Source organism: Myotis myotis, unplaced genomic scaffold, assembly GCF_014108235.1.
Source record: "Myotis myotis isolate mMyoMyo1 unplaced genomic scaffold, mMyoMyo1.p scaffold_m19_p_7, whole genome shotgun sequence".
Lineage (NCBI taxonomy): Eukaryota > Metazoa > Chordata > Mammalia > Chiroptera > Vespertilionidae > Myotis > Myotis myotis.
In genome coordinates this window covers 75635766-75662227 of record NW_023416379.1, presented here as the reverse complement: position 1 = coordinate 75662227, position 26462 = coordinate 75635766, and the positions used below count along the sequence as shown (strand labels likewise).

General features: G+C 36.8%; 1 protein-coding gene across 2 annotated transcripts in view; it reads left to right on the top strand.

Annotated features, from left to right (window-relative positions):
- FAM83B (family with sequence similarity 83 member B) overlaps positions 1-20635 on the top strand; it is a 74717-nt gene extending 54082 nt beyond the window's left edge. For both annotated transcript variants that reach the window (XM_036318259.1, XM_036318258.1), the window contains exons 3-5: positions 5391-5555; positions 6289-6413; positions 15532-20635. In XM_036318259.1, the coding sequence (XP_036174152.1) occupies positions 5391-5555; positions 6289-6413; positions 15532-17833 (2592 nt within the window). In that variant the 3' untranslated portion in view covers positions 17834-20635. The remainder of the gene's footprint in view (positions 1-5390; positions 5556-6288; positions 6414-15531) is intronic.
- The last annotated feature ends 5827 nt before the right edge of the window (positions 20636-26462 follow it).

Genomic DNA, 26462 nt, shown 5'->3' with positions numbered 1-26462 from the left:
TGGTGGTCAGTGCGTGCCCACAGGGGGAGTGTTGCTCAGCCAGAAGCCCCGCTCACAGCTGGCTAGTGCAGCGGTTGTGGCAGGAACCTCTCCTGCCTCTGTTGCAGACTGGCTGTATGGAGCAAGGGGTGCTGGACTGCGAGAGCCCTGGACTGCGAGAGGGATGTCTGACTGCCAGCTTAGGCCCGATCCCCTGGGGATCGGGCCTAAGCTGGCAGGCGGACATCACTTAAGTGATCCCAGACTGTGAGAGGGCACAGGGCAGGCTGAGGAACCTCACCACCACCCAAAGCATGAATTTTGTACAGTGGGCCTCTAGTTCAAAATAAAAAATCTGGGAAATAATTTATGCAGTTTCCCTTCTGAGTTTTCAAACATAGGTATTGACTCTCCAAATGTATATTATAGACATAACAGAGCCCATTTCTCTTTATATGTCCTGTTCACTTTATTACAATACCCAGTTGTTGTTTTTCCACTTTCACCAAGTCCTGTTTGGTGCGATTTTTACAAGCTAAGTGCAGTGCATACATTTTAATCCAATAGTTGGAGAATTGGAAATAAACATTGAATTTCAGAACTTGGTGCATGCAAGATCACCTCTGGTTTATTTAATACTAGAGGCCCGGTGCATGAATTCGTGCACAGGTGGAGTTCCCTCGGCCTGGCTGGCAGTTGGGGCCAATCAGGGCTGACCGGCCGGGGGAGGGACCGTGGGAGGTTTGCTGGCGCGGGAGGTTGGCTGTGGGTGCACAGTGACCACCAGGGGGCAGCTCCTGTGTTGAGCATCTGCCCCTGGTGTTCAGTGTGCATCATAGCGACCAGTCAACCGGTCATTCATCGACTGGTTGTAACAGTCACTTAGGCTTCTATATATATATAGATGTAATAGATGGCATTGAGACTCACATGCATTTTAGAGACTTCCCCAAAATTACTTAATGACAGATCAAATGATTTGATATATCGATACAGCTACTAGTCTACACTGATAGATACTTCAATATCTGCAAAAATTAAAGTATTTATCATGTAAATCTGTAACTTACTAAATAAGAATCTAATGGGCATAACATTATATATGAAATTTCACACAAAATGGAAATTTTTACTTAGGCTGCAGAAGAAGAGCAAAGAGCACTTATTCGTAATAACAGCCTCTCTTTTTTCTGAAATCCATTTAGCACATTGCTTTTGACAGGCTTTACAGACTCAGAAATATATGTTTCCTAAGGGATCATTTCCCTTGATTTCTATTACTCAATTCTTAAAGTTTTCTAGTTGTGTTGAATTTTCTTATAAATACAGTCATTATAGAGCTCCATTCATTCTTTTTCATTTAAACTCCTTATTAGCTGTTCTGCTGTGGGAAAAAGTAAATCCACCAGTATCTAGCAGGCAATTATCAAAAAAGTTCGAGTCCTTTTGAATGGTGCTTAGTATTTTGAAGCAGAAAAGGTATAATATTCAATTTTTCAATTTTGAGGATGATAATGACCATTCTGTGACTACAGAACATTAACCCAAGGTACACTTACATTTTGTTAAGTAGGTCATATAGAAGCATATCACTAATGGCTTTCTATCCTAATCGCTTACAAAGGAATAAACAATACAGGGTTCTAAATTAAAATACTGTAGATAGTGAAGCATATTTCTAAGGAAATGCATGTATTCAATGTCAACATTGTGATGAACAGTTTCTATCAAAACTGTCATTAATTTTCAGTTCTTGTCATCTTTCCTATCACTGGTTTCTACCTCACATTGTTTTTAGTATTTTAGTGCATTTATAAATATGAACACTACAATGAAATGATAAAGGGGGGCTTTATAATACTTATCAGTCGAAATGACTCAATAGAATTTAGATATTTTTAATATGAATATTATGAGACACATTTTTCCAAGGTACTATTTTGACCAGATATTTCCATTTTTAGGATTTATATTGAAATCTAGATCAAATCTAAACACATGTCACAGTTTAAAGATCCTTCATAAATCCTAACTAAACTTATTCCATATTCATAAGCATGAATTAGTATTTAACTTTATGTTAGTTCAGTAAATGTATTAAAATATTACTGTCATTTTCAGTGCTATAGTGTTTTAGGTTGGATGGCTAAAAATAATCTTTATTCATTATTTAAGGTTTTCCATGAAACCCTGTTAGTTTCATTCTACCATGTACCACCCCTAACAATTCAGCAATTTTTTTTCTGAATTATTATTACAGTAAATTACTTACCAAATGATTATGTAATTTTGTGACTGGCACTAAATTATGTCATGAATATGAACTTATTGTGAATTTATTGTCCATATTTATATTATTTTAATTCAGTGTGTCCTCTACTGTCACGGTAATTTAGGAAAATTTACTACTGTGAGAAAGATAAGTGAAAACCAACATCCTTGAGTGAGATTCTCCGAAACTACTGAAAAATGTGAAGTTTCACTCAAATCTTAAAAACAACTTGGAATCTCTTTCTAAAATTTTTTGTCTCATGTTGCTGATAGACGAATTTATTTATTTACTTTTTCAACTTACAAAGCAAGAATAAAATAGGAATTAATGAAGAAGCAAGATAACTTAAATATTGTATAATGTCATGGTAGTTTGTTGAATACCATTTACTGTAACCAGCTTCTATACTGACTAATAAAATCTATTGATGTATCTTTTCAAAAACCGTTATCCTAATCAGGTATAATTTCTTTTATTATATATAACCATTGTGATCATTTCTAAAGCACAGTGTGATTTTGATAACTGAGAATATAATACCTTCAGATTAGGGTTGGCTTACCTTATTTCTAATTATTCCTTTCCAGGAATTTAATCCACTATTAAAAAGAAAGAAAAATCAACATTTCATTTTACCTCTCTTGGCACCACTGACATTTTCTGTAGACTTTATATTATTTTTTAACATCAAGTGATAGTACAGCACACTAGAAGTCCTGATAAGCTACCAGACTCAATTGCCATCAGATAAGCTTGTCAAAGATGTGTAATCTAGTCTCCTGAATTCTGATCCAGTGTATTATCTGTCAGGCAAGAGAAACTGGCATTTGTTCTCCCTTTGCTATACTAGAATCATCCACTGGATGAGTGACTTCAATTACTTTTTGCAAACAAAAACCTTTATTTATCCTGGTACTGTATATTTGTTCCTTTCCAAAGTTTCCAGTAATTTGTTACATGAAACTATCTGGCAAATTAAAAATAAATTCCTTAGATATGCTAATAATGTCTTAAAGAATATCATGTTGTATAAGAATGTTTACTTATTTTAAAAATCCCTTTCTATCAAAATGACAATGAGGTACCATCTCACACCTGTCAAAATGGCTATCATCAACAGATCAACAAATGATAAGTGCTGGCGAGGATACGGAGAAAAAGGAACCTTTGTGCACTGCTGGTGGGAATGCAGACTGGTGCAGCCACTATGGAAGACAGTATGGAGTTTCCTCAAAAAACTAAAAATGGAACTCCCGTTTGACCCAGTGGCCCCACTTCTAGGAATATATCCCAAGAAACTAGAAACACCAATCAGAAAGGATATATGCACCCATATGTTCATAGCAGCACAATTTACAATAGCTAATATTAGGAAACAGCCTAAGTGCCCATCAGCAGATGAATGGATTAAAAAACTGTTGTACATCTACATAATAGAATACTATGCTGCTTTTAAAACTCCTACCATTTGCAACAGTATGGGTGGAGCTAGAGAGCATTATGCTAAGCAAAATAGTGAGTCAGAGAAAGATAAATATCACATGATCTCACTCATTTGTGGAATATAATGAACAACACAAACTGATGAACAAAAAGAGATACAGAGATAGAGAAGCATCAAACCTCAGAGGGAAGGTAGGGGAGGGTGAGGGTAAGGGGGAGAGATCAACCAAAGGACTTGTATGCATGCATATAAGCATAACCAATAGACACACCAGAGGTGTGAGGGCATAAATGGGAGTGGAGTGTGGGGGCAGTGGGAGGATAAGGACACATATGTAATACCTTAATCAATAAAGAAAAAAAAATTCCTTTCAAGTTAAAAAAAAGAAATTGGTGCCAGACTACTCCACACATACACTTCTAAGAGTTATTTTGTAAAATCTATATATATATAAAAGCTTAAACGACCGAATGACCGAAGAATTGAATGACTGGTCGACCAGTTGCTATGAGGCGCACTGACCACCAGGGGCAGACACTCAATGGAGGAGCTGTCCCCTGGTGGTCAGTATACTCCCACAGTGGGAGCACCGCTCAGTTGACCAATGGGCGCCAGATGCTGGGCTCATGGCTGGCAAGCGCATCTGCAGTGGTGCAAGCCTCTCCTGCCTCCATGGCAGCACTACCTTGCAGCGGTGGTGACAGGTGCAGCGAGGCCAGGATGAGCAGGAGCGGCCTAGCACCTGGCCCAGGCTCAGGCTCCTCCCCAGTCACCTGTCACTTCTCACACTACCACATCCTTGGAGGGATGTCAGACTTCTGGTTTCAGCCGGATCCCCATCGGGGTCCTGGATTGTGAGAGGGTGCAGGCCAGGCTGAGGGACTCCACCAGTGCACGAATCCATGCACCTAGCCTCTAGTAAGTTTATAATATGGACATTTTATTTTCTTCATCTCAGTGCCTATGCATTGTCACACCACTTATTAATGCAGCGTAATCCTAGAGAACATTGTGGTGAAGGCCAGGGAATGTGGGTGAGGACAGGGTCTAGGTGGAGCTTGTCAAAGAGGGGGAAAATGGGGACATGTGTAATAGTATCAATAATAAAAAATAGTTGTGAATGTAATTTGAGAGTTTGTCACATATTTGATTAAAGAATATTCACAAGACATGAGTGATGTTGTTAACACTAGCATCTCCCTTCTTCTAGCACCTTATTCCATTTATAAATAAGAAAGGGTCATGAGAGGCCACTAGAATGATTGAAATTCTACCTGGAGAAAATCTAATTCAAATATGTTTCACAGTTAGTTTAGAGAATGTCATCAACTTGTATAATTTATGCATGGTCCAATATTTCGTTTTAACGTCTTATTAGAGTAAATAAAATGATTTAATATACTATCCATGATTTTGCTCATCTTCTAACATATTCACAGTGTATGCATCACATTATCCTGGCTGTTGTTGCCATGTGTCTATTCCCAGGTCATTCCATTTTCTCTAATTTCTTATTTATTTTTGTTTATTTTCAATAGACTCTTTTTATCCTTTACCTTCTATTTTAGAAAACACAAGTGCTTGTTTATACATGTATTTAATTTTCTATTTTATCCAATTTTTATTGAAAGCACCAATTTATAGATATTTTCCTAGTGGGTATCTAACATTGTTTGCTATTCTTATTTTTAACAGGTCATTGCTTTAGTGATGGACATGTTTACAGATGTGGACATTTTCAAAGAAATAGTGGAGGCATCAACTCGAGGGGTATCTGTATACATTCTGCTCGATGAATCCAACTTTAATCATTTCCTAAATATGACTGAGAAGCAAGGTTGCCAAGTTCAACGTCTCAGGGTAAGAATTCCATGTTTTTTTCCTCGGGTACCATTTTGATTATTTTGTGTACTATTTTTTGTCTCAGTCGAATTTAAGACATGTTAAGCTATATTACTCCAAAAGTAAAATAGAAAAAAATACATACATATATAATTTAAAGTAGAATGACGGTTGATCATTAAAGGGTCCCTTGTATTTTTTCGAATGTAACTGAAAGCACATATATTTATGACAAATGTATATGGTTCTTTTCTTGATAGTGAGGCACTTGAGCTTCTGAGGTTTTTTTTGCTACCAGTCATAATTAATGCTCCTGTTTTGCATATACAACCTTGAAACTATTGACTCCAGGGATTCTTTCATGCAGCAGATGTTGCTTATCACAATCATTTGGCATAGTGATCTCAGTTCCATTTGACTTTTTAAAAGGCGGGTGCATTTTAATATTAGTTATTTGGACATTATGAATTTATAACTTGAAAGGATCTTGCAATAGGACTCTTAAGTGATTTATGAAACCATTCCATATAAATGTAAAATAGTATCTTAAATTACTCTTTTCCTAGTGTATTTCTTTTTTGGGTGGTGTTTTAAAAGTTGCTTTTCACTATTTGTCGTTTGGTTATGTATTTAAAAATTATTTCAAGTACACTGTTTTTGATACTAAGGTTTTATATTAGCATATATTTTACTTTTCAAAATATTCCCTTTCTAGCCTTAATTTTTACATTATATTTACGTATAATTCTAGAATATTCGAGTGCGGACAGTAAAAGGCCAAGATTATCTTTCAAAAACAGGAGCCAAATTTCATGGAAAATTGGAACAGAAATTTTTATTAATTGACTGCCAGAAAGTTATGTATGGTTCTTACAGGTAAGATCATTGTGTTCATCTCTCACATTAATAATAATTTATAGAATTTGTTAGTTTCAAATTTTATTGTAATCTGCTTAGTTCTTTTTTAATTGTTATAAATCACGTGTAACATTATATTAGTTTCAGGTATAATGATTTAATATTTGTATATAATGCTAAATGATCACCACAATAAGTGTAGTTAACATCCATCACCATACATAGTTACAGAAAAACTTTTTTATCTTTGTTATGAGGATAATCTTTCAAGATTACTTTCTTAGCAATTTTAAATATGCAATGTAGTGTTATTAACTACTAGAGGCCTGGTGCATGAATTTCTGCACAGGTGGGGTCCAGCTGGCCAGGCCTTGATGGGGGCCAATCAGGCCAGGTTGGCAGGGGGGTGGGGATGTGGGAGGTTGGCCACTGGCCCCACCCCCAATCAGGGTGGGGAGAGGCAATCAGGGCCCTGATTGGGCCAGTTGGCCGCTGCAGTGTGCATCATTACAACCGGTCGTTCTGTCCTTCTGGTTGCTTGGCTTTTATATATATAGATAGTCACCATACTGTACATTACATCCCCAGGACTTATTTAGTTTATAACTGGAAGTTTGTACATTTTGACACATTTACCCTTTTTACCCATCCCACACCTCCCTGCCTCTGGCAACCACCAATCTGTGTTCTGTATCTATAAACTATTTTTTTTGCAGGGGGAACAGGGGTTTTACATATAAGTGAGATCATATTGTATTTGTCTATCTCTGTCTGATTTATTTCACTTGGCATAATGACCTCAAGTCCATTCATGTTGTTGCAAATGGCAAGATTTCATTATTTTCTACGGTTGAATAGTTTTCTGTTGTTTATATGTACCACATCTTTTTTATCCATGCATCTGTGGAGGGACATTTAAATTGCTTCTATATCTTGCCTATCCTATATAATAAAAGCCCAGCGACTGGACAGCAGAACAATCAGAACAAGTGGTCAACCAGTCGCTATGGTGCACACTGACCACCAGGAGGCAGACGCTCAATGCAGGACCTGCCCCCTGGGGTTGAGCAGCTGCACTCTGCAGCAGGAGCAGCAGCTCAAAGGGTGGGTCCACAGCAGCTCGACTGACTGGGATGAGCGGCTGCTTCTGCTGCAGCAGCTCAGCTGACTGGGATGAGTGGCGCTTTCTCAGTGGACCGATCCCTGCAGGCCATGCCCCCTACCAGTGCATGAATCCCGTGCACTGGGCCACAAGTTGTAAATATAGCCAATGCAGTGAACATGGGCATGCAGATACCTTTTTTGAGTTAGTGTTTTTGTTTTCTAAAGATAAATATTCAGAAGTGGAATTCCTGGGCTGTATGGTAATTGTGTTTTTAATTTTTTTTGAGGAGCCTCTATACTGTTTTCCACAGTGGCTGCATCTATTTCTATTCCCATCAACAGTGCACAACACTTATCTCTTATCTTTTTAATAGCCTAGTTTGTGTTTAACTGCATTGTTATCAATCATTTACAGAAACTATTAGTTTCCAATGTTAATGTAATCTAGTTATTTCTTAAAAATAAAAAATAAAAGCAATCTTGGAGACTTGGGTTTCAGTTCTGACTATACCTCTAAACAACATTAGGACATTGGGAAAATCCCATAACTTCCTTTGGCTTCAAGTTCTTCATCCCCAAAATGAGGGGGTTATCTCATATCTCAGATTCTCTATGGTTCTACAATACTAAATGTGTTTTTGTTCCTTATGAAAACAGTACATAGTGTGGACTTAATAATAATTGTTCATAAAAATGGAAGGCGTGGCTCAGTGGTTGAACTTCAACCCATGAAACAGGAGGTCACGGTTCGATTCCCAGTCAGGCTATATGCCCAGGTTGTGGGCTCGATCTCCAGTGTGGAGTGTGCTGGGCTGAAGAATCTGTTGAACAGATTTTTCTTATTTCATCACTATTGAGAAGCTGGTAATTATCATGTAGTCACTAATATTACCAAAAAGTACGTTTAAGAGTCTGGCTGTCATAGTAGACACTAGACAGGTGACTCGGACTCTACTCTCTGGCATCTTTAGAGGCTTCCACTGGTGGTATATCTACTCTGTTCCCGCTTAGTTCGTTTACATATTGCAACCCATCCTTACAACTTATCTGTAAGGCTGTTGTTTTCATCTACATTTTATAAAGGATGAAATTGAAATTCCAGGGGTTTAAGTGACGTGTCTAAAACCCCACAGCTAAGGACCACAGGCAGTCCAGGACTGGCAGCACAGTCCAGATTCCACTGGCTCTACAGTATGAGTGCTGCCCGAATATTCTCTGATAAATTTCAGGCATTGGTCCTTAATGGGATACACAGCGAGGCTATAGTAACAGGCAGAGGAAAGCACCAACAAGCATGTATGCACTGCCAGGTCATCAGGGCAGAGTGGACTCCTTACTAAAGACTGTGGCAAGAAGCCAGGAGACCTGTGGATGTAAGCAGGACAGTATGAGAGGAAGCCTTAGGAACTTAAAAAGTCCACAAGAATGAGGCAACAAGTTAAAGTGGAAGACTGTGGGCAAGTTCCTTAATGTGGTTGCGTTTGAGCTTGCTCCTCTGTAAAGAGGATAATCATAGAACTACCTCATGCCGTTGTCATGAGAATTGGAGTTAATGCATCCCAAACCTCTAATGTTAACTATTATTTTAGGCCTTTAAAAAAACTGTTATCTGCCAACTTTCCTTTCTAGGGGATCTTTTTTGGAAAATGTAGTTTGGAGTTCTAAAGGAAAATGTGTGGAGAGCAGAAATTACAACCAGTGCTTAAAATTAATGAGTCCTTTTAAAAACTCATTATATGTGTATGTATTTGTTCAGATCTACTTGGTTTTAATTGAAATTTTAATTAAAATTGGGAGTTCACTTGACTTATAGAATGGTGTTTATTAGTTAATCTCATAATAATGAATGCTTTCCATTTTTATTATTTAACTTGACTTTTAAGATGATCTTTCAACAATAAATTCACCTGAACTTTGTTTTGCTACCATTTGGTGTTAATAGGTGCTATATGTTGAGATGACTATAACTGAGCTACTTTATTTTTTTTTAAATAGTTCTTTATTGTTGAAAGTATTACACATGTCCCCCTTTTTCCTTCATTGACGCCCTCTAGCCCGCCCCCACCCCCCTGCCCCAGGCCTTCAGAAAGCTGAGCTAGTTTGGAGGCGATGTTGGGAAAAGCAAACAACAGCAACAAAAACTTTTATCGTTCTATCTATATCATAAGCCAGAGGCAGAATTAAAATCATCATTCATGGAAGTGGATATGGAATGCCTAGGACCACAGATAATACTAATTCATCAAAACTCTTATCTAACAGCTCTATCTCTTTATGATATTATGTTACTTTTAAATATATTTCTTTAAAAAAGTTAATGGTTGCCAGCCCTTGTCACTTTTTGTTTTTTTTTTCTGACTAATTATCATGAAACTTTCCTACTGTTAACAGGATATGGTGGAACAGATATGAACCAGTCTTCACAGAAACTGATCAAAATTTTTAGTTCCTTTTGGTTAAAACCATCCTTTGTCTCTTACATTCTGTAATTGTCACTGTTTATCTCATAGGGAAACTCAAAATGCCTTCTTTATTTCAAAATTCTTTGCCATAAAATGTCTCCATATTTTATTTTATTTTTATACAATATTTGTCTTTTTTATTTTAAAAATGTTTTTATTGATTTCAAAGAGAGGAAGGGAGAGGAAGAGCGAGATAGAAACATCAGTGATGAGAGCAAATCATCAATTGAATGCCTCCTGCTGCATGCTCCCTACTAGGGATGGAGCCCCACAACCTGGGCATGTGCCCTGACCAGTTATCAAACTGTGTGACCTCCTGGTTCATGGGCCGATGCTCAACCACTGAGCGACACCAGTTGGGCAGTCTTCATATTTTAAACTCCCAGCATTTTTAGACAGGTCTGGTGTCTGTACTAACCACAGTCACACATTGTGTGATAGCTCCCTCACCATGGTGATGGTTTATTAGGAAAACATAAGTGTTTTGTCATATCATGATCCTAATATTAATGAGATAAAACACTTACATACTTTTTATCAATGTGTGTAAATAAAATTTTTTAATTGGATATGCTCATTTGAGATATGAAAATCTGGAAGGTATTTAGTATTACCCACAAAATTGACGGAGAGAATTTGATAAGCTCTTTGTAAATCTTATGATCTTTCTAAAAGTTTCATTAAAGTGAAGTAAATTTCACTGAAGTTATTGGCTCCAAGATGCCATCTTTGATCAGACTTGCCAATCATCATATTTAGAAATCCATGCCACAACCTGTCACTATTTTCACTCCATGGACTTCACTTATTACCCCCAATCAGGAACTCAGAGTTCTTGAACCAATTTTTATAAAAAATATGTTTTTATTGGTTTTAGAGAGAGAGGAAGGGAGAGGAAGAGAGAGAGAAGCATCGATCGTCTGCTTCCTACACACCCCTGCACTGGGGAATGAGCCCGTAACCAGGGCATGTGCCCTGACCTGGAATCTCACCGTGACCCCTGATTCATAGGTCAGCACTCAACCACCAAGCCATGCCAGTTGGGCAATTATTTAATTATTTTAGCTAGTTTTCCTGATATGTATTTCATTCTCTTAAATAATGTGATTATGCTGCTATTTCTAGATTTATCAATTTTATTTTATTATTATGTTTTAATCCTCACCCGAGGACATGCTTGGAGAGAGAAGGAGGGGAGAAAGAGAGAAAAGGAAAGGGAGAGAAAGAGAAACATCCATCAGTTGCCTTCCTTATGTGACCCACAGGGAATAGAACCCACAACCCAGGTATGTCCCTGACCAGGAATTGAACCAGCAACCTTTTGATGCACAGGACAATGCTCAACTAACTGAGCCACCCTGGCCAGGCTAAACTGATCACTTTTAGATATGATCTTTTGACTTTATATTAGGGCAATTGAAGAGTTGTATTTTGTACCCACTCATATCCACTTGCCCTCCTGATTCCCATTCACCCTATACAGTTTATCATAATTTTTGGTTAAATAAGTAGTCTGGGTTTACATTATTGAAATTGTGTCAGAATGTATTATTGGTAAGTGATGAAGTGATTTATGATATATTTTCTCCTTCATAACAATGTGAACAATGACCATTTTGTTTTGGTTTTATTCATTGTCTTTGTTTTCTATTAGTTGTTTTTTGTTTTTTGTTTTTTTCCAGTTGACTATAGAATTCTTAGCACAAACTTTTCCAGATGCTCAATTACTACCAACAATCTGTAATGTCCAGTCTGGACTAACAGGTCTTTAATGAGCACAGCTGGGATCCTGGTATTTTCTATATTCTTAGGTAGTTCGAGCTACAGTTTTAAAAATCCTACTTTTAATCCCATTCTTAACTTGTTTTTGTTTCCAGTCATAGTTTTTCTCTCAAATTTGCTCAAGAACATTTTCTATCAGCATAGGAATTTTTTAAGTCCAAAAATTCATAATTCCAGGTGATTTATGTTTTAACTGGCGATGAACTCTAACTTAAATCATTTTTTCCTCTGAATTTGGAAGGCATTGCCCTGCATTCAAAATTACTATTTAAGAAGCCTCAAACAATTATACTTCAAATTCTCTTCATGTAACTTTATATATTTTTTTCTTTCTGGGAGTGTCTAGGATTTCTCTTTTTTAATTTATTGATTTTAAGAGAGAGATTAGAAAGGGGGAGAGAGAGAGAAAGAAAGAAACCCTGATTTGTTGTTCCGCGTATTTATGCATTTATTAGGTGATTTTGGTAATTGCCCTGGCGGGAGATCGAACCCATAAACTTAATATTTCAGAACCCCTCTAACCAACCGAGCTACCCAGCCAGGGCCTAGGATTTCCCTTTTATCCCATGCTATTCTCAAATTTATTAAGATGTTTCTAGATATAGGCCTTTTTTCCTTTTGTTGTTCTGGGCAATCCAAATAGATGTGTCTTTAGATTCTGAGAAGTTTTCTCATTTGTTCTTTGACAATGTCTTCTCCTCAGTTATCTTTATTGTCTGTCTCTGGAATTCTTAACTAGATTTCTGTTCCCATTGTATTTTTCCCCCCTGTAATTTTCCATCCAGTAGTGGGGGTATTATTACTAACAGAGGGATTTCCTCCTGCTTAATATCTATCTTTTTGAATGTTGCTCTCAAATATTTTGAATATCTGCTACTTGAAATATTTTCCTAACACCCTATGTGTGTTTTATATACTTATTTCTCTCTTTATTTCTTTGAAAATATTGTGTGCGTGTGTGTGTGTGCATGCACGCGCATATTTATTATTATTTGTGCATTTTCTCTGTTTCCTCCAAGTACCTTTTTTTGTGTTTGTTCGGTTTGATTTCTATATTTCATCTAAGCTTTTAAGCATTATAAGCTATCTTCTAAACTTTATTCTAATGTCTGCCTATCTTTTGCACTGTCCTTATATTTAAGAATAAGGGACTATAGAACAGTGATGGCGAACCTTTTGTGCTCGGCGTTTCAGCATTTTGAAAAGCCCTAATTTAACTCTGGTGCCGTGTCACATATAGAAATTTTTTGATATTTGCAACCATAGTAAAACAAAGACTTATATTTTTGATATTTATTTTATATATTTAAATGCCATTTAACAAAGAAAAATCAACCAAAAAAATGAGTTTGCGTGTCACCTCTGACACGCATGTCATAGGTTCGCCATCACTGCATAGAACTTAGTGGAAATTGTGTGGGAAATGGTTATCAATAGGTGAATTCACAGAACAGTGATTGGCTGGGGTCCTGGAAATTTTACAGGAAGTTGCCTAAATGTCAGTATATCTTTTATCTCTGGGAGTGTTCAGTGTTTCCAGAGAATAATCTCTACATTAAATGTCTCCAATTGAATATCTTTCCATTACCTGAAATTATATTTCAGTAGTATTTTTTGATTTACCAAATCCTAGAACGTTTTCCAACTGCCACACATTCATTAGTACCATTATCTTCTCAGATTCCGAAGCTCCACACCTGCAGGTAATTCTTTTATATCCTATGCACAGCCTTTTTATGACCTGCAGATATTCTTATTCTTTCTTGTTACTGGCTCACCATTTTTATTCATTCCAATTTCTGCTCTGGCTTAGTCTCTTATCACCTCATTGCAACTACTTTACTCTTCATAGTGAATACAATCCCTCATCTTTCAAGTCTATACAGCAATTAGTTAAAGAAAAAAAAAATCATTCTTCAAACATCTCTTTTTATAATAATTGGTTCAAACCTGGGAACAAATTCCACAATCCAACTCTGCTTTGCTTTCAAGGTTCATCCATCTCTTATATAGCTTCTTTTCTTCAGGTAAACATAATTTGTTTTCTGTGTCCAATCAATACATGACCATTATTACTTCCTTTTTCTGTTTTTTCTTCCACACAAATTGTCCTCCCACACCTTTTGTGTGTGAATTTTGTGTCAAAATATTGCTAAACTTCCACTTTCTCCAGGAATTCTTCTTGCATTTGATAGCTGACTATTCATTCCTTTACTTGCTGTTTCTAACATACTTCAGTGTTAGATTGAAATTTCAGTTGGATTGAAATTTTAGTTGGATTGAAATTTCTTCAGTTGGATTGAAATTTCTTTAATGATTCAGTTTTGCATCATTTCTTTTAAGTCAGCCTGATGGCCAACACAATAATAAAAGCCGGGGCTGCAAGGGAAGCCTGGGTTCCGGGTGCCTGCTGGAAGCCGGAGGGAAGCCTGGGTCCTTGGTGCCTACCGGCGGCCAGAGGGAAGCCTGGGTCCCGGGTGCCTGCTGCAAGCTGGAGGGAAGCCTGGGTCCTGGGTGCCTACTGGCGGCTAGAGGGAAGCCTGGGTCCCGGGTGCCAGATGGAAGCCGGTGCCAGCAGCCGTGGGAAGGAAGGCCTATTCTTGCATGAATTTCGTGCATCGGGCCTCTAGCGTGTAAACAAAGAACACGTAGTAAATGTTATACTCATACCATCATTCAATAAGTATTCTAGATAACATTAAGCATATCAGAATAATTAAGGTGCACACTACTGTTTATAGTATTTAATGTATTTTAAATTATTACGCTGTATATTCTTTTAATAATTTAATCTGCCTTCATTATTGTCCCCCCTTTATAAACACCAAAGTCCTTTATTATGGAGAGTATCTCTATAGTTTTTCCTTTGTATTAACCCCTATTGCATCATGTAATTATTTGATACATATTAGTGCTTTCCTTTCCAGCTCAGTGACTGCATGTTAATTATTTAGATTTTCAAATGTCAGATTTAACATTTTACATGAAGCTTCAAGGTAACTGTTTGCTCTAAACTCTGAAAAAGAGATCGGAAGTTCCACAAAATACTATAAAGTAGTCACAAATTTATTTTCCTAGAAATTGTACCTGTATTAGAGGATCTGAATTGGCATTCTGACTGGCATGGTTTGTGAGGATTAAATTTATCAATCCTGAGGACACTGAGTGCACTGTCTAATAACTGAGGCTACTACCCACAAACCCTCTCTGAGTTTACAACCCCCCACATCCTATTTGCGTAGGCCCATTGGGCATTATAACATGTTCAAAGTATAAAGAATTGTAGTGATTATGCTGTTCTTGTCTTCATTTTGGATAAGAGTAGACTGAGGCTCCAGCTCATGGGACTAGAGAGATCAGCAGAAACCAGTTCTCTCAACTTTTCCTATGGCACTAGCTTGCCTTGACCTTGCCCGGATGCTATCTATGAAATATAATATCATTTTTTTATTCAATAAAAATCTTAGCAGGCAGAGATCCAAAATTCATAGCAGACTTCTCTTTGGACTTCTTGTAAACAGTATAAAGAATTGTGGGTGGATTCAAACCCAGAACTTGAGTCGATTTATTACTTAAAATATGAATATGAGAGTGGGGCGGCTTATGTATTACAAGCATGTAATGATTGGAGGTGTTCTAAATTATGGTAGTCAAGGAAAACAAACAAAAAATACTCTTTTGTTGGCATTAAACCACACATGTTTCTTAGAAGAGCTATATATATATATTGTCATTAATCTTTTAACTCGGTCAATGTAAAATGTTCTAATTTTGATTTTTTTTTCCAGCTACATGTGGTCATTTGAAAAAGCTCACCTCAGCATGGTTCAGGTCATCACAGGACAACTGGTTGAGTCCTTTGATGAAGAATTCAGGACACTCTATGCCAGGTCCTGTGTCCCCAGTCAGTTCGCCCAGGAAGAATCAGCCAGGGTGAAGCACAGCAAAGCTCTGTGGGAGAACGGCACTTACCAGCGCTCACTATCGTCATTGGCCTCTGTTTCCAGCCAAAGAAACTTTCTTGCTAGACAAGACCAAATCCATAACCTAGATGCTAGTTACTTCAAAAACAGAGGGATATACGCTCGGAATGAACATGACAAATATAGCATGAGGAATCCTGGATACAAACCTCATTTTGTTCCCAACTTTAATGGTCCAAATGCAATCCGTCAGTATCAGCCCAGTCAGAATGAAAATTGGAAGAGGCACAGTTATGCCGGGGAACAGCCAGAAACGGCGTCATACCTGTTGTTGAACAGGACCATGAATCGAACCATCAATCCTCCTGGTAACTGGAAAAAGCCTTCAGATAGTCTGAGTGTGGCATCCTCGTCCCGGGGAGGCTATGCGAGCCACCAGGTCACCCCTGCCCAGAGCTTTGGCAATTGGCTTGCCCAGAGGAAAACAACGCATCTTGCAGAGAGGAATTCAAATGTGCGGAGGTCTTTCAATGGGACAGATAATCATGTTCGCTTTTTGCAACAACGAATGCCAACCCTTGAAAATACCACAAAGTCATTCCTGCGTAACTGGAGGATCGAATCCTACTTAAATGATCATTCAGAAGCTGCACCTGATTCTAATGGATCTGCGCTTGGTGACCGGTTTGAGAACTATGGCAGCTCTGAGAACTTGAAAGCCAGTGGCCTGTATACACATCCGCGGCTTCGCCCCTCTTTAGTGTTTAAACCAACTTTACCTGAGCAGCAAGAAGTTAATAGTTGTACAACTGGCTCTTCAAATTCAACTATCATTGGTTCCCAGGGAAGTGAAACACCCCAGGAGGTCCCAGATACCCCTACAAGTGTAGAGCAGTTGACAGATGAGCCCTTGCCAGAATCCATCCCCAAGCTACCATTGCAGGCAGAGTCGCCAAAAATGCACACCTTGCAGACTCCCGAAAACCCCTCAGCGGTCTTAAACCAAACTACAGATGGCCATCCAGAGTCAAGCAACTATTTATATACAAACTTGTGTGTAAATAAACAGACAGAAAACCTAAAGAATGAACAACAAAACGAGAATCTGCTTAAAAGGCGAAGTTTCCCATTCTTTGACCACTCAAAAGTCAATTTAGACCATGGAAATAATAAGCATTATGTTTATAGTACACTTACCAGGAATCGAATTAGACAGCCTGTAAAACCCCAAGAGGATTTGCTGAAAAGTTCTAAAAGCATGCACAATGTGACCAACAGTGTGGAAGAGGAGGAGGAGGTGATCCAGGGGGACCCTCCGAGTGGCGCAGCTACCAAGTCCATTTCCATCGCTGCTTTGCTTGATGTGAATAAAGAGGAATCTAACAAAGACCTCACTTCAAAGAAAGAAGTTAAGGGTTCCCCAAGCTTTTTGAAAAAGGGATCTCAGAAGTTAAGGTCATTACTTAGCCTTAGCCCAGAAAAGAAAGAAAATTTATCCAAAAATAAAGCATCTCCCTTTTATAGAATGTGTAGTAGTTCTGACACTTTGGCTTCTGAGGCTGAAGAAAATCAAAACCCCAAAAAGTCAGAACCGAAAGTTGAGTCGTCTCCTAGAAGAAAGCGAGGTTCCTCATCAAACTCTCAAGGCAGCATCCACAAGAGTAAGGAGGATATAACAGTGAGCTCCTCTCAGGGGAGAAATTCTCCACCTGATGAAAGTAATGAAATAATGCCTTCTCCAAGTCCAGTTGAAAACAAGTTCTTAGAAAGGCCAGGGGATGCCTCTGCCCCAAGATTTAACACTGAACAGATCCAATACCGAGATTCGAAGGAGATTAATAGAGTTGTTGTTCCTGTAAGAAAACCAGCTCCTCCTGTAAGGTCACAGCCCAGTGAGCTTCTAAGAACTCAGTCAACTGACCGGCGCATTTACAGTCGTTTTGAGCCATTTTGTAAGATTGAGAATTCTATTCAGCCAACAAGCAGCATGTCAAATAGCAGTATACACCGCCCAGAAATAAAATCCACAACTGTGGGCAATAACTATGGTCGGTCCAGTCCAAGGCTTGCTTACAACACTAATGTTTACCACACATATCAGCCAAATGAAAACAAGTTTCGAGGATTTATGCAAAAGTTTGGAAACTTCATAAACAAAAATAAATGAAGTATTGTAATTGCAAGTAGATATTAAAATACAAAATGAATGTGGCTAGGATTATTTGTCCAAAAAACATTGTGGACAGTTTTTGTAAATGCCAATAGAGTTCTGTGAGGCAGGATTTGGGGTATGATGTGTATTTTTACCAACATACTGTGTACAGTAAAGTTATTGTTTGTGATGAAGTTAGTTGTGCTTAATTATGCCACCAATGGAATGTCTCTATAAACACGTAATTTTTAAATGGTAATGGTAAAAAAAAAAATGTAATTGTTTTCTTCAGAATGAAGATCTTCTTAAGTCTTAACTAGAAGCTTTAGTGGAGAGATGGTGCATGGGTTTTAACCATTTATTGCAAAGTCATTCCTTTTATAAAAGGATCCTAACACTCTCAGTGGCCCACATCTTTGTGGGGTTTTCATAACTTCAGATTATGAGAAAATAAGACAAAGCCTTTTCTGTTTTAATTGCCTTTAAATTTTACAGGATAACTTGTTATATTTTATTAATGTTGTATTACTTTTTCTGTGGGGCATATACCACTGGTGGGTAGCACAATAATATTTAAACTTTATAGATCAGCATATTTTTTATGTTGCCTGAGGGTGTTTGCAAAGTTTCAGCCTCAGGTAGTACAAGTACATCTTAGGAATGTGTCTTCCTTCCAGGATGTGCTTCTTCCCACCCTTTCCAGGGAGCCTGGACTTCACTTATCCATCAGCTGCTGAGCTTTTATAGTCATTTCTTCTTTCAAATGAAGAGCAAGGCAGCAGGAATTGAAAAGCCTGATGTGCCCCTCCCCTTTATATACTTTAAAATAAACTTTTAGAAACATAAATTTCTACATAAATGTTTATCTTAAGAGGATGACAGTACTTAAGTGTCTTGCTTGAGAAGTCTTTGCTCTTTTTTTTATGCTGTGCCAAACACCGGGTGACTTGGCAGTGTTTTCATAGGAATGCTGTGATGAATATGGAACGTGGTACCTGGTCTGTTCTTTCATGACCTTTGGACCTGCTTGAAGGTGTAAAGATTTCCTGTGTCAAACTCTCAAGGCAGCATCCACAAGAGTAAGGAAGATGTAACCGTTAGCTCCTCTCAGGGGATGGGGCTGGATAGGGCACTATTTTATTGTTTTAAAAATTCAAGATTCAGACAAATATTAATATATGTTATGAGATAATGAAAATAATGGCATTAAAATATCTATGCCATTTAAATAACTTTCCTCAGTATTTTCAAACCATGATAAGAAATACAATGGGAGAAGTAATGACAGTCAGGAAAAGAAAACATTTACTGAGTGCTTACTTAGACCAGGTCTTGAGCCTGAACCTAAAGTCACCACAACAACATTTTGTGGGTTAGCATTACCCTCTTTATTTATAGTTGATGACTAAGGTGATAATTGAGACATTGCAGTACAAAGAGATAATGCCCCAAGTCACATAATTAATAAGTAATGGTACTAAAGTGTTTATAACATACTGTCTCATCACATTACCTCCAAAATATTTTCAACTTCTGCCTCACCTAAACTGTTAGGGATTAAATGAGAAAAATGTTTATATTTCCTGACTCAAGAGCAATCAATCAAAAAGGATTTAGTTGAATGCCACCAGACAACAGGGCACATGGGGCTAAAAATAGTCATAGTAGTTGAGATTAAGGAATTAAATTGAGATTGATATATGAATGTAACCCAGCAGGCCAGTTTTAATTGCTGGGTAGTCATTTTGATCCCTTTCCAGTTGGCCTGTGACAATGAGAGGAAGGGAAGAGGAACCATTGGTGAGCCTCAACCTGCTTCTGTACTAGAAAAAGAAGCCCATTGGGGTAGGAAGCTAGGCAGGGAATGGAACTCAGGGTTAGTTAAATACATGATCTAGTTGTATATATCATGGTGGGCAGCTTAGACTTTTGCACAGCAGATTTATTCTCTGACTTTTTTTTTCCTTTGGTTGTTTTCCTTCTCTATTATTTTCCTTCAGAAATATCTATGTGTCAGAATCAGGCTGATCTATAAAGTTTAAATATTGTGCTACCCACCAGTGGTATATGCCCCACAGAAAAAGTAATACAGCATACAACTAGATCATGTATTTAACTAACCCTGAGTTCCATTCCCTGCCTAGCTTCCTACCCTAATGGGCTTCTTTGTCTAGTACAGAAGCAGGTTGAGGAACCCTGGGAAATACCTTCTTTTTGCAAGTAAGAAAACTAAGCCTCAAAGAGTTACATAATTTGCCAAGAGTTACACAGCTCTTAATTGGTAGAACGGGTGTAAACACAAAAGCTTATATTTTTAATACTATACTACACCATACCCTACCGGCTTCTTATTCCTCTCTGCTTGAGGAACCTCCTTTGAAAGGAGTTCCTGTCTTTTGTTCTCTTTACAAATTGCAAAACTATAACAGTAACTCTACAGCAATAGCATTTTATAAACACAAATTCAGAATATAATATTCAGTTTAACATCATTCACAAAAGCGGATTTTAAATCTCTCATTATAACTTAAGGAATTCCCAAGTACTACAACATAGGATTTTATTATTTTGGTAAAGTAAATGTAATAGAAAGTTTTGCACATTTTGTCATAAATTAATAGCATAAAAATAAAACTTTGAGGCGGAAGAGCCATTTTCACAAAAAAGACAGCCAAGTATATTTATAAAAAATGAATTAAAACTGAAATATGTATTTCCTTGTAATCAGAAGAGGAATTCAGCTGCAATAAAGCTGTTTCTGATTGTTAGTGGGTTAATTTTTAGAGCCAACTAGAAGTTGTATGCTCTTCAGATATTTAAAAACGTTAGCAGAGAGTAAAAGAGATTTGTAAATTTGCTCTTAGAAAAATTGACTTCTGTAATTCTGGACCCACAGTTAACCAAACCAGATTGACTTTAATATCTGACCCATTCTAAGTTACTATTAGATGGGGCATGTTTCAGAGATAAGGGGGTAGTTTGCTAATTGTCTTTAGGCCACTCTGAAATGGCAAATCCTGAAAATTTCGAGCAAGGTAATTTTAAAGCTGAAATCACAAAAAGACTAGATCATGTTTAATTACAAGCAAGAGCTGGTTGCCTTTCTCTGCAGCCGCTGCCATCGCTTCTGGAAGCAGTTTTTACACAGTGTCTGAGTTCTCTCCCTAGTGACACTGTGAGCACAGGATGCTTCATTTCATCCACTCGTGGCGGGCAGCTTAGACTTTTGCACAGCAGATTTATTCTCTGACTTTTTTTTTCCCCTTTGGTTGTTTTCCTTCTCTATTTTTTTCCTTCAGAAATATCTATGTGTCAGAATCTGTGCAGAGTAACTGTCCAAAGTTTCTGTGGCCGAGAAACTCCTCAAGGTTAAAACTGAGCAAGCACACAGTACTTCCAATAATTTACAGGCACTCCAAACTCCATGGATATATTTATTTCAAGCAACATAATTCATTTTGCTCCCAAATGAATATTGGTAGAAACATAATGTCACATAAGAGTATTTTCATATAAAGTTTGGTAAGGTCATTTTCTACTCTCTACATCCTACATTAATTTCTGTAAGCAGAAACTCAAGAAAATTGGTGTGATTTCAAAGTAGTTCTTGGCAGGTAGCTTCAGAATAGTTTAAGTGCCTGTATCCTGAGCACATTGATATCTCTCTATCATAAAGATCAGGTTAACCTCAGTTCTGATGTGCTGTGTTACAGTATGCTATGTGTTGCTATTCTCACCTGTGGAAGCAAATACCTTGTTTAGTCAAGATGGCATACAGTGTGATCTAGATAAGCAGGAAGAAGACTGAACTCTCCATTAACTTTAACTTTTCTCAGGATTATCTAGTTATTCAACTTTTATTCCACAGATATTTGTCTTTTGTGAATATCTGTCGTTCTTAATGTGCCTATGGATAAGGGATGTAAAGTAGAATAACTTTTTATGTAGACTATGTGTGATGCTATGTTTTTATAAAGTTTACCTTAATATTGAATTTGGTTCTAGAATATTTAAAATAAAAAGGATGAAATTATAAACCAAAAAGTTAATTTTTAATATAAATACAATGTTAGCAAAGAAATATTCTTCCAAATTAACTTTGTTTTTAGATCTAATAAAAATATTAAATAATTTTTTACAAAGATCAATATATTGTGTTTATTTTTTCTCTCATACCGTGGATTTTTCTATATAAGCTTATACTTTCACTTAGTTATTTTATTATGAATTTAGATTTTTATACCTCTTTAATGTTTTTCTATACATTTTGAAACCATAGCTTCAACACTTTTAGATTTATTTTGATTAGCAACAATATTTTATATAATAATCTATCCACATTTTATATCCAGTAACAATATTCTTCCCTGAACAATATTATATACACCTGTTTTTTTATTTCTATTTCTAATGCACTATAGGAGCTATTTTAAATAACTTGGGACTTTGAAAAATAGAGAATCTATTTTGTTTCAAATTTGGTAGCTGATTTGTATAACTATAACATTTAGTTGGAGTGAAATATGCTAAAGGAACATTTCATTAGATGAATTAGTGACATTAAATAATTTAAAGTCTGAAAGTTATTTAAAACTCAAAATGTGTTTTTTCTTAGAAAAAAACAATTTCTGATATTGCAGATTAAGATACAGTTGAAATACTGTGTTTTGAAAATTAAATAGTGACTTTGAAAAGGCAAATGTGATTTTTAAGTAGGTAAGTATAATTTTAAGTAGTTAAATAAAAATGTTTATTTTATTTTTTTTATTTATCATAAAAACTGATGTTTAAGAAAAACCTGGTTCAATAGAATGGTAAGGGAAATAGATAAGGGTTTACTTTTTGTGGCCATCCTAAAGGAAACTTTGGAAGAGGTTCAGTTGATTTAACTAGTTAAAGACCATCCTGGGGTAATGGGACTATATAAATATGAAAGGGCATTGTGGGTGTGTGTGTGTGTGTGTGTGTGTGTCCTGCCTGGGGACAGAATCACATGAGGTGGAATTACCTAAGCTGAAAGTGGTAGGAAACAGAAGCCAGTGATACAAAAGAAAATTCTTGATTTAACCAAAAAAAAAAAGTCAAATTGGACATTTTTTCTCATAGTAATCTGTTTCATTTATTTATTTAACACATACTGGGAGCCTACTTTATTCCAAGTGTATAGGTTATAGTAGACTTTTGATGTAAGAAATAAAGAGAATGTCTTGAATAATCAGAAGCTATAGCAAGTTTTCATGTGTTTTGAGACTAGCCCAAACTAACAGCAAAATATGTATGCTACCTGTCCAAACTGCTTTGATGTACTCCTAGTGCCTGGCAGAGGGTGCACATAGAGATGCCTGGGAAGTATTGTATGCGTGAGTCCAGTTATTTCCTTTTTTTTTTTATTGATTAAGTTATTACATATGTGTCCTTATCCCCATATTACCTTCCATCTCCCCCACTCATGCCCTCATCCCCCTGTTGTCTGTGTCCATTGGTTAGGCCTATATGCTTGCATATAAGTCCTTTGGTTGATCTCTCCCCTTACCTCCACCCTCCCCTGCCTTCCCTCTGAGGTTTGATGGTCTGATCTATGCTTCTCTGTCTCTGGATCTGTTTTTGTTCATCAGTTTATGTTGTTCATTATCCAGTCATTTCCTTAACTGTAATTGATAAATATATATTCCATTAACATCCTTGTATTAACATCTGCATTGTATAACTATTTGAATAGCCATTTTTATCAAAGGCATTGATGGGTTAATAGAGCAGGGATTTCTAGTTTAAATTTCAGCCACATTTACCCTAGGATTTAAGCATCTTTAGAACTCCAACAGGGCTGACCTTCTGAGGAGAAATATATATATATATATGAAGGAAAGGAAACCCCTGATGAAAATTCATTCCAAAGAAAACTGTGTAGAGCTGTTCAAATTGAGTTCAAAGGCAATTGGCACACAAGGGAAGGAAGTGGTGTTTTGTGTTAGACATTTAGATTGTCAACCTACGTAGGCCCAATGTGGCACTAGAAGGGAAGAATGGCTCCTCTAATGTCTCCCTGGATGGTGCTTAGAAAGACCCAGGTGTCAGGGGCGAGGCCATCACCATGAAATTCAGTACACAGCCTCCGGTTTTCAACAGCAGCCTCTCAATGTTGAAAGGCTGTAGCAATAACTGCAGACTCTGCTGGGCAACAATTAGGTAGTGGACCACTTTTGGTGGGGAAGGTAATTGGCAATATTACCACAATGGGCCCGAGCAGGAAAGAATATTGCCAAGAGGGATGGGAACTTGATGTTCCCTCATTCTCACTGAGTTAGAATGGCCCTAGGAAATAGACGTTAGAAAGAGGCAAATGGAGTGAGAGAGGGAACCAACGACCCCCAAAATAAAAATAAGAAACGTTAATCAGGGATTTTTTTTAGAAAAGAAATTTCAGGGCACACCTTGATACTAGCACATTGTGTCTCTAAATTTCTTTTTTGCTATAGCTATAGGAATAAAGATTGTTAACGATTTTTGTGTGTCTTAGTTGTCAGACAGATTCCATTAAACTTATTTTATTTTTGTCATTTTTCTTCTTTTTTTAAATTTATCTTTATTGTTGAAAGTATTACAGATGTTCCTCTTGTTCCCCCTATTGACCCCTTCCACTCCATAGACCCCTCCCAGGCTCTTACTGCATTATTTGCACTATTGTCTGTGTGCATGGGTTATGCATATATGCATATAAGTTCTTTGGTTAATCTCTTAACCCCTATCACCACCATCCCCACCTTCCCTCTGGAATTCATCTGTCTATTCCATGCTTCTATATCTCTGGATCTATTTTGTTCATCAGTTTATTTTGTTCATTAGCTTCCACGTATGAGTGAGAGCATGTGATAATGATCTTTCTCTGACTGGCTTATGTTGCTTAGCATAATACTCTCCAGGTCCCTCCATGCTGCATAGCATTCCATTGTGTAAGTGTACTTTATCCACTCATCTACTGATGGGCCCTTGAGTTGTTTCAAGATCTTAGCTATTGTAAATAGGTAAGAATATAGGGGTGCATATATTATTTCTGATTGGTGTTTTCGGATTCTTAGGACATATTCCTGGGAATGGGATCACTGGGTCAAATGGCAGCTTCATTTTTAATACTTTGAGGAAACTCCATACTGTTTGTTTTCCATAGTGACTGCATAATACTGGAAGTTATAGTCACAGTGATCAGATGAGAAGACAAAAGGCATCCAGATTGTAAAGGAGGAAGTAAAATTCACTATTTGCAGATGATATGACATGGTACATAGAAAACCCTAAAAACTCCACCAAAAAGCTACTGTATTTACTAAATGAATTCGGCAATGTAGCAGGATACAAAATTAACACCCAGAAATTGATGGCATTTTTATACACCAATAATGAGCTCTCAGAGAAACTAAAAATAAAATCCCATTTATCCCTGCAAAAAAAAAAAAAAAAATTAAGATAGTTAGGAATAAACTTAACCAAGGAGGTAAAATACCTGTACTTAGAAAACTACAAAACATAGATTCCATTAGATTTAAGGCTATATTTTAGAAAAAACATTCTTTTGTTTTTGTTTGTGTATTTATTTGGTTGTTTTACAAACTACAAAAATTTTATTTTAGTTAACTGCTAAGGCTAAATAAGTTAGATATTCATTAAATTAGAATGAGTTTTCTAGTTAATGAAGATTGACCATAAAGCTCACAATTAGATATATTTCCATAAATGAAGAATTTAATTGATTTATTTCCATAAATGAGGAACTTAAACTTTGATTTATTTTTCTTCCCCAAGCAGATTATAACATTGCTCTTTAAAAGACAAAGTATGTTACATATTTTGCTAATTCAAATCAGAAAATAAATTCATTGACCTTTGCAAAGCATTCTTTTAAATGTGTTTCATATGATTCAAAATTAGTATTTGTAATATCAAGTGCTTTCACAGTGCTTGGCACAAAGATAGGACTATGAGTAAGTACCAATTTCATTTTATTTCCAAAGAAAAAATGTGAGAGATATATTTTGCATTCTAATAATGATAAGGTAGAAGACATTGTTTGAAAATACAATTAAATAAAAATAGATGGAAGAGCAAAGAGCAAGTGGCAGACTGAATGTTACTTCCATCTTCTGACAAACCACTCTTTGAAACTGAACTTCTTTGTGCATGTTTTCTTTCATATTTAATGAAAAGGCTATTTTGTACTTAACGGGATTAGCGCATATTAAAGAAATCCCTTGTCACTTGAGTCCCTTGAAAGAAGGATACAAGGTAAATATTAGCATAGTAGAATTATCATCTCCATAGCATTGCTTTGTGGTGTGTGTGTGTGTGTGTGTGTGTGTGTGTGTGTGTGTGTGTGTGTGTGTGTTTAACTTGGCTAATGGCAGTAATAGCTTTTAAATTCTTAGTTATCTCCAGTGAACTCAAAGTTTGACAAAGAGGTTGCTTTCCAGATGCTGGGTATTAAAACTGTAAGTATGGAAGGATAAAATATATTTTTAAATGTCATCTAGCTTAAAATGTTTTTGCATGAGTTCCAAGAAATATAAGACCAGATGTCAGAGATTGGCCAGAGCTGGGAGATGGAGAGCATGTGGGCACGTGCTCCAGCACAACCTCCAGTGACATGCATGGA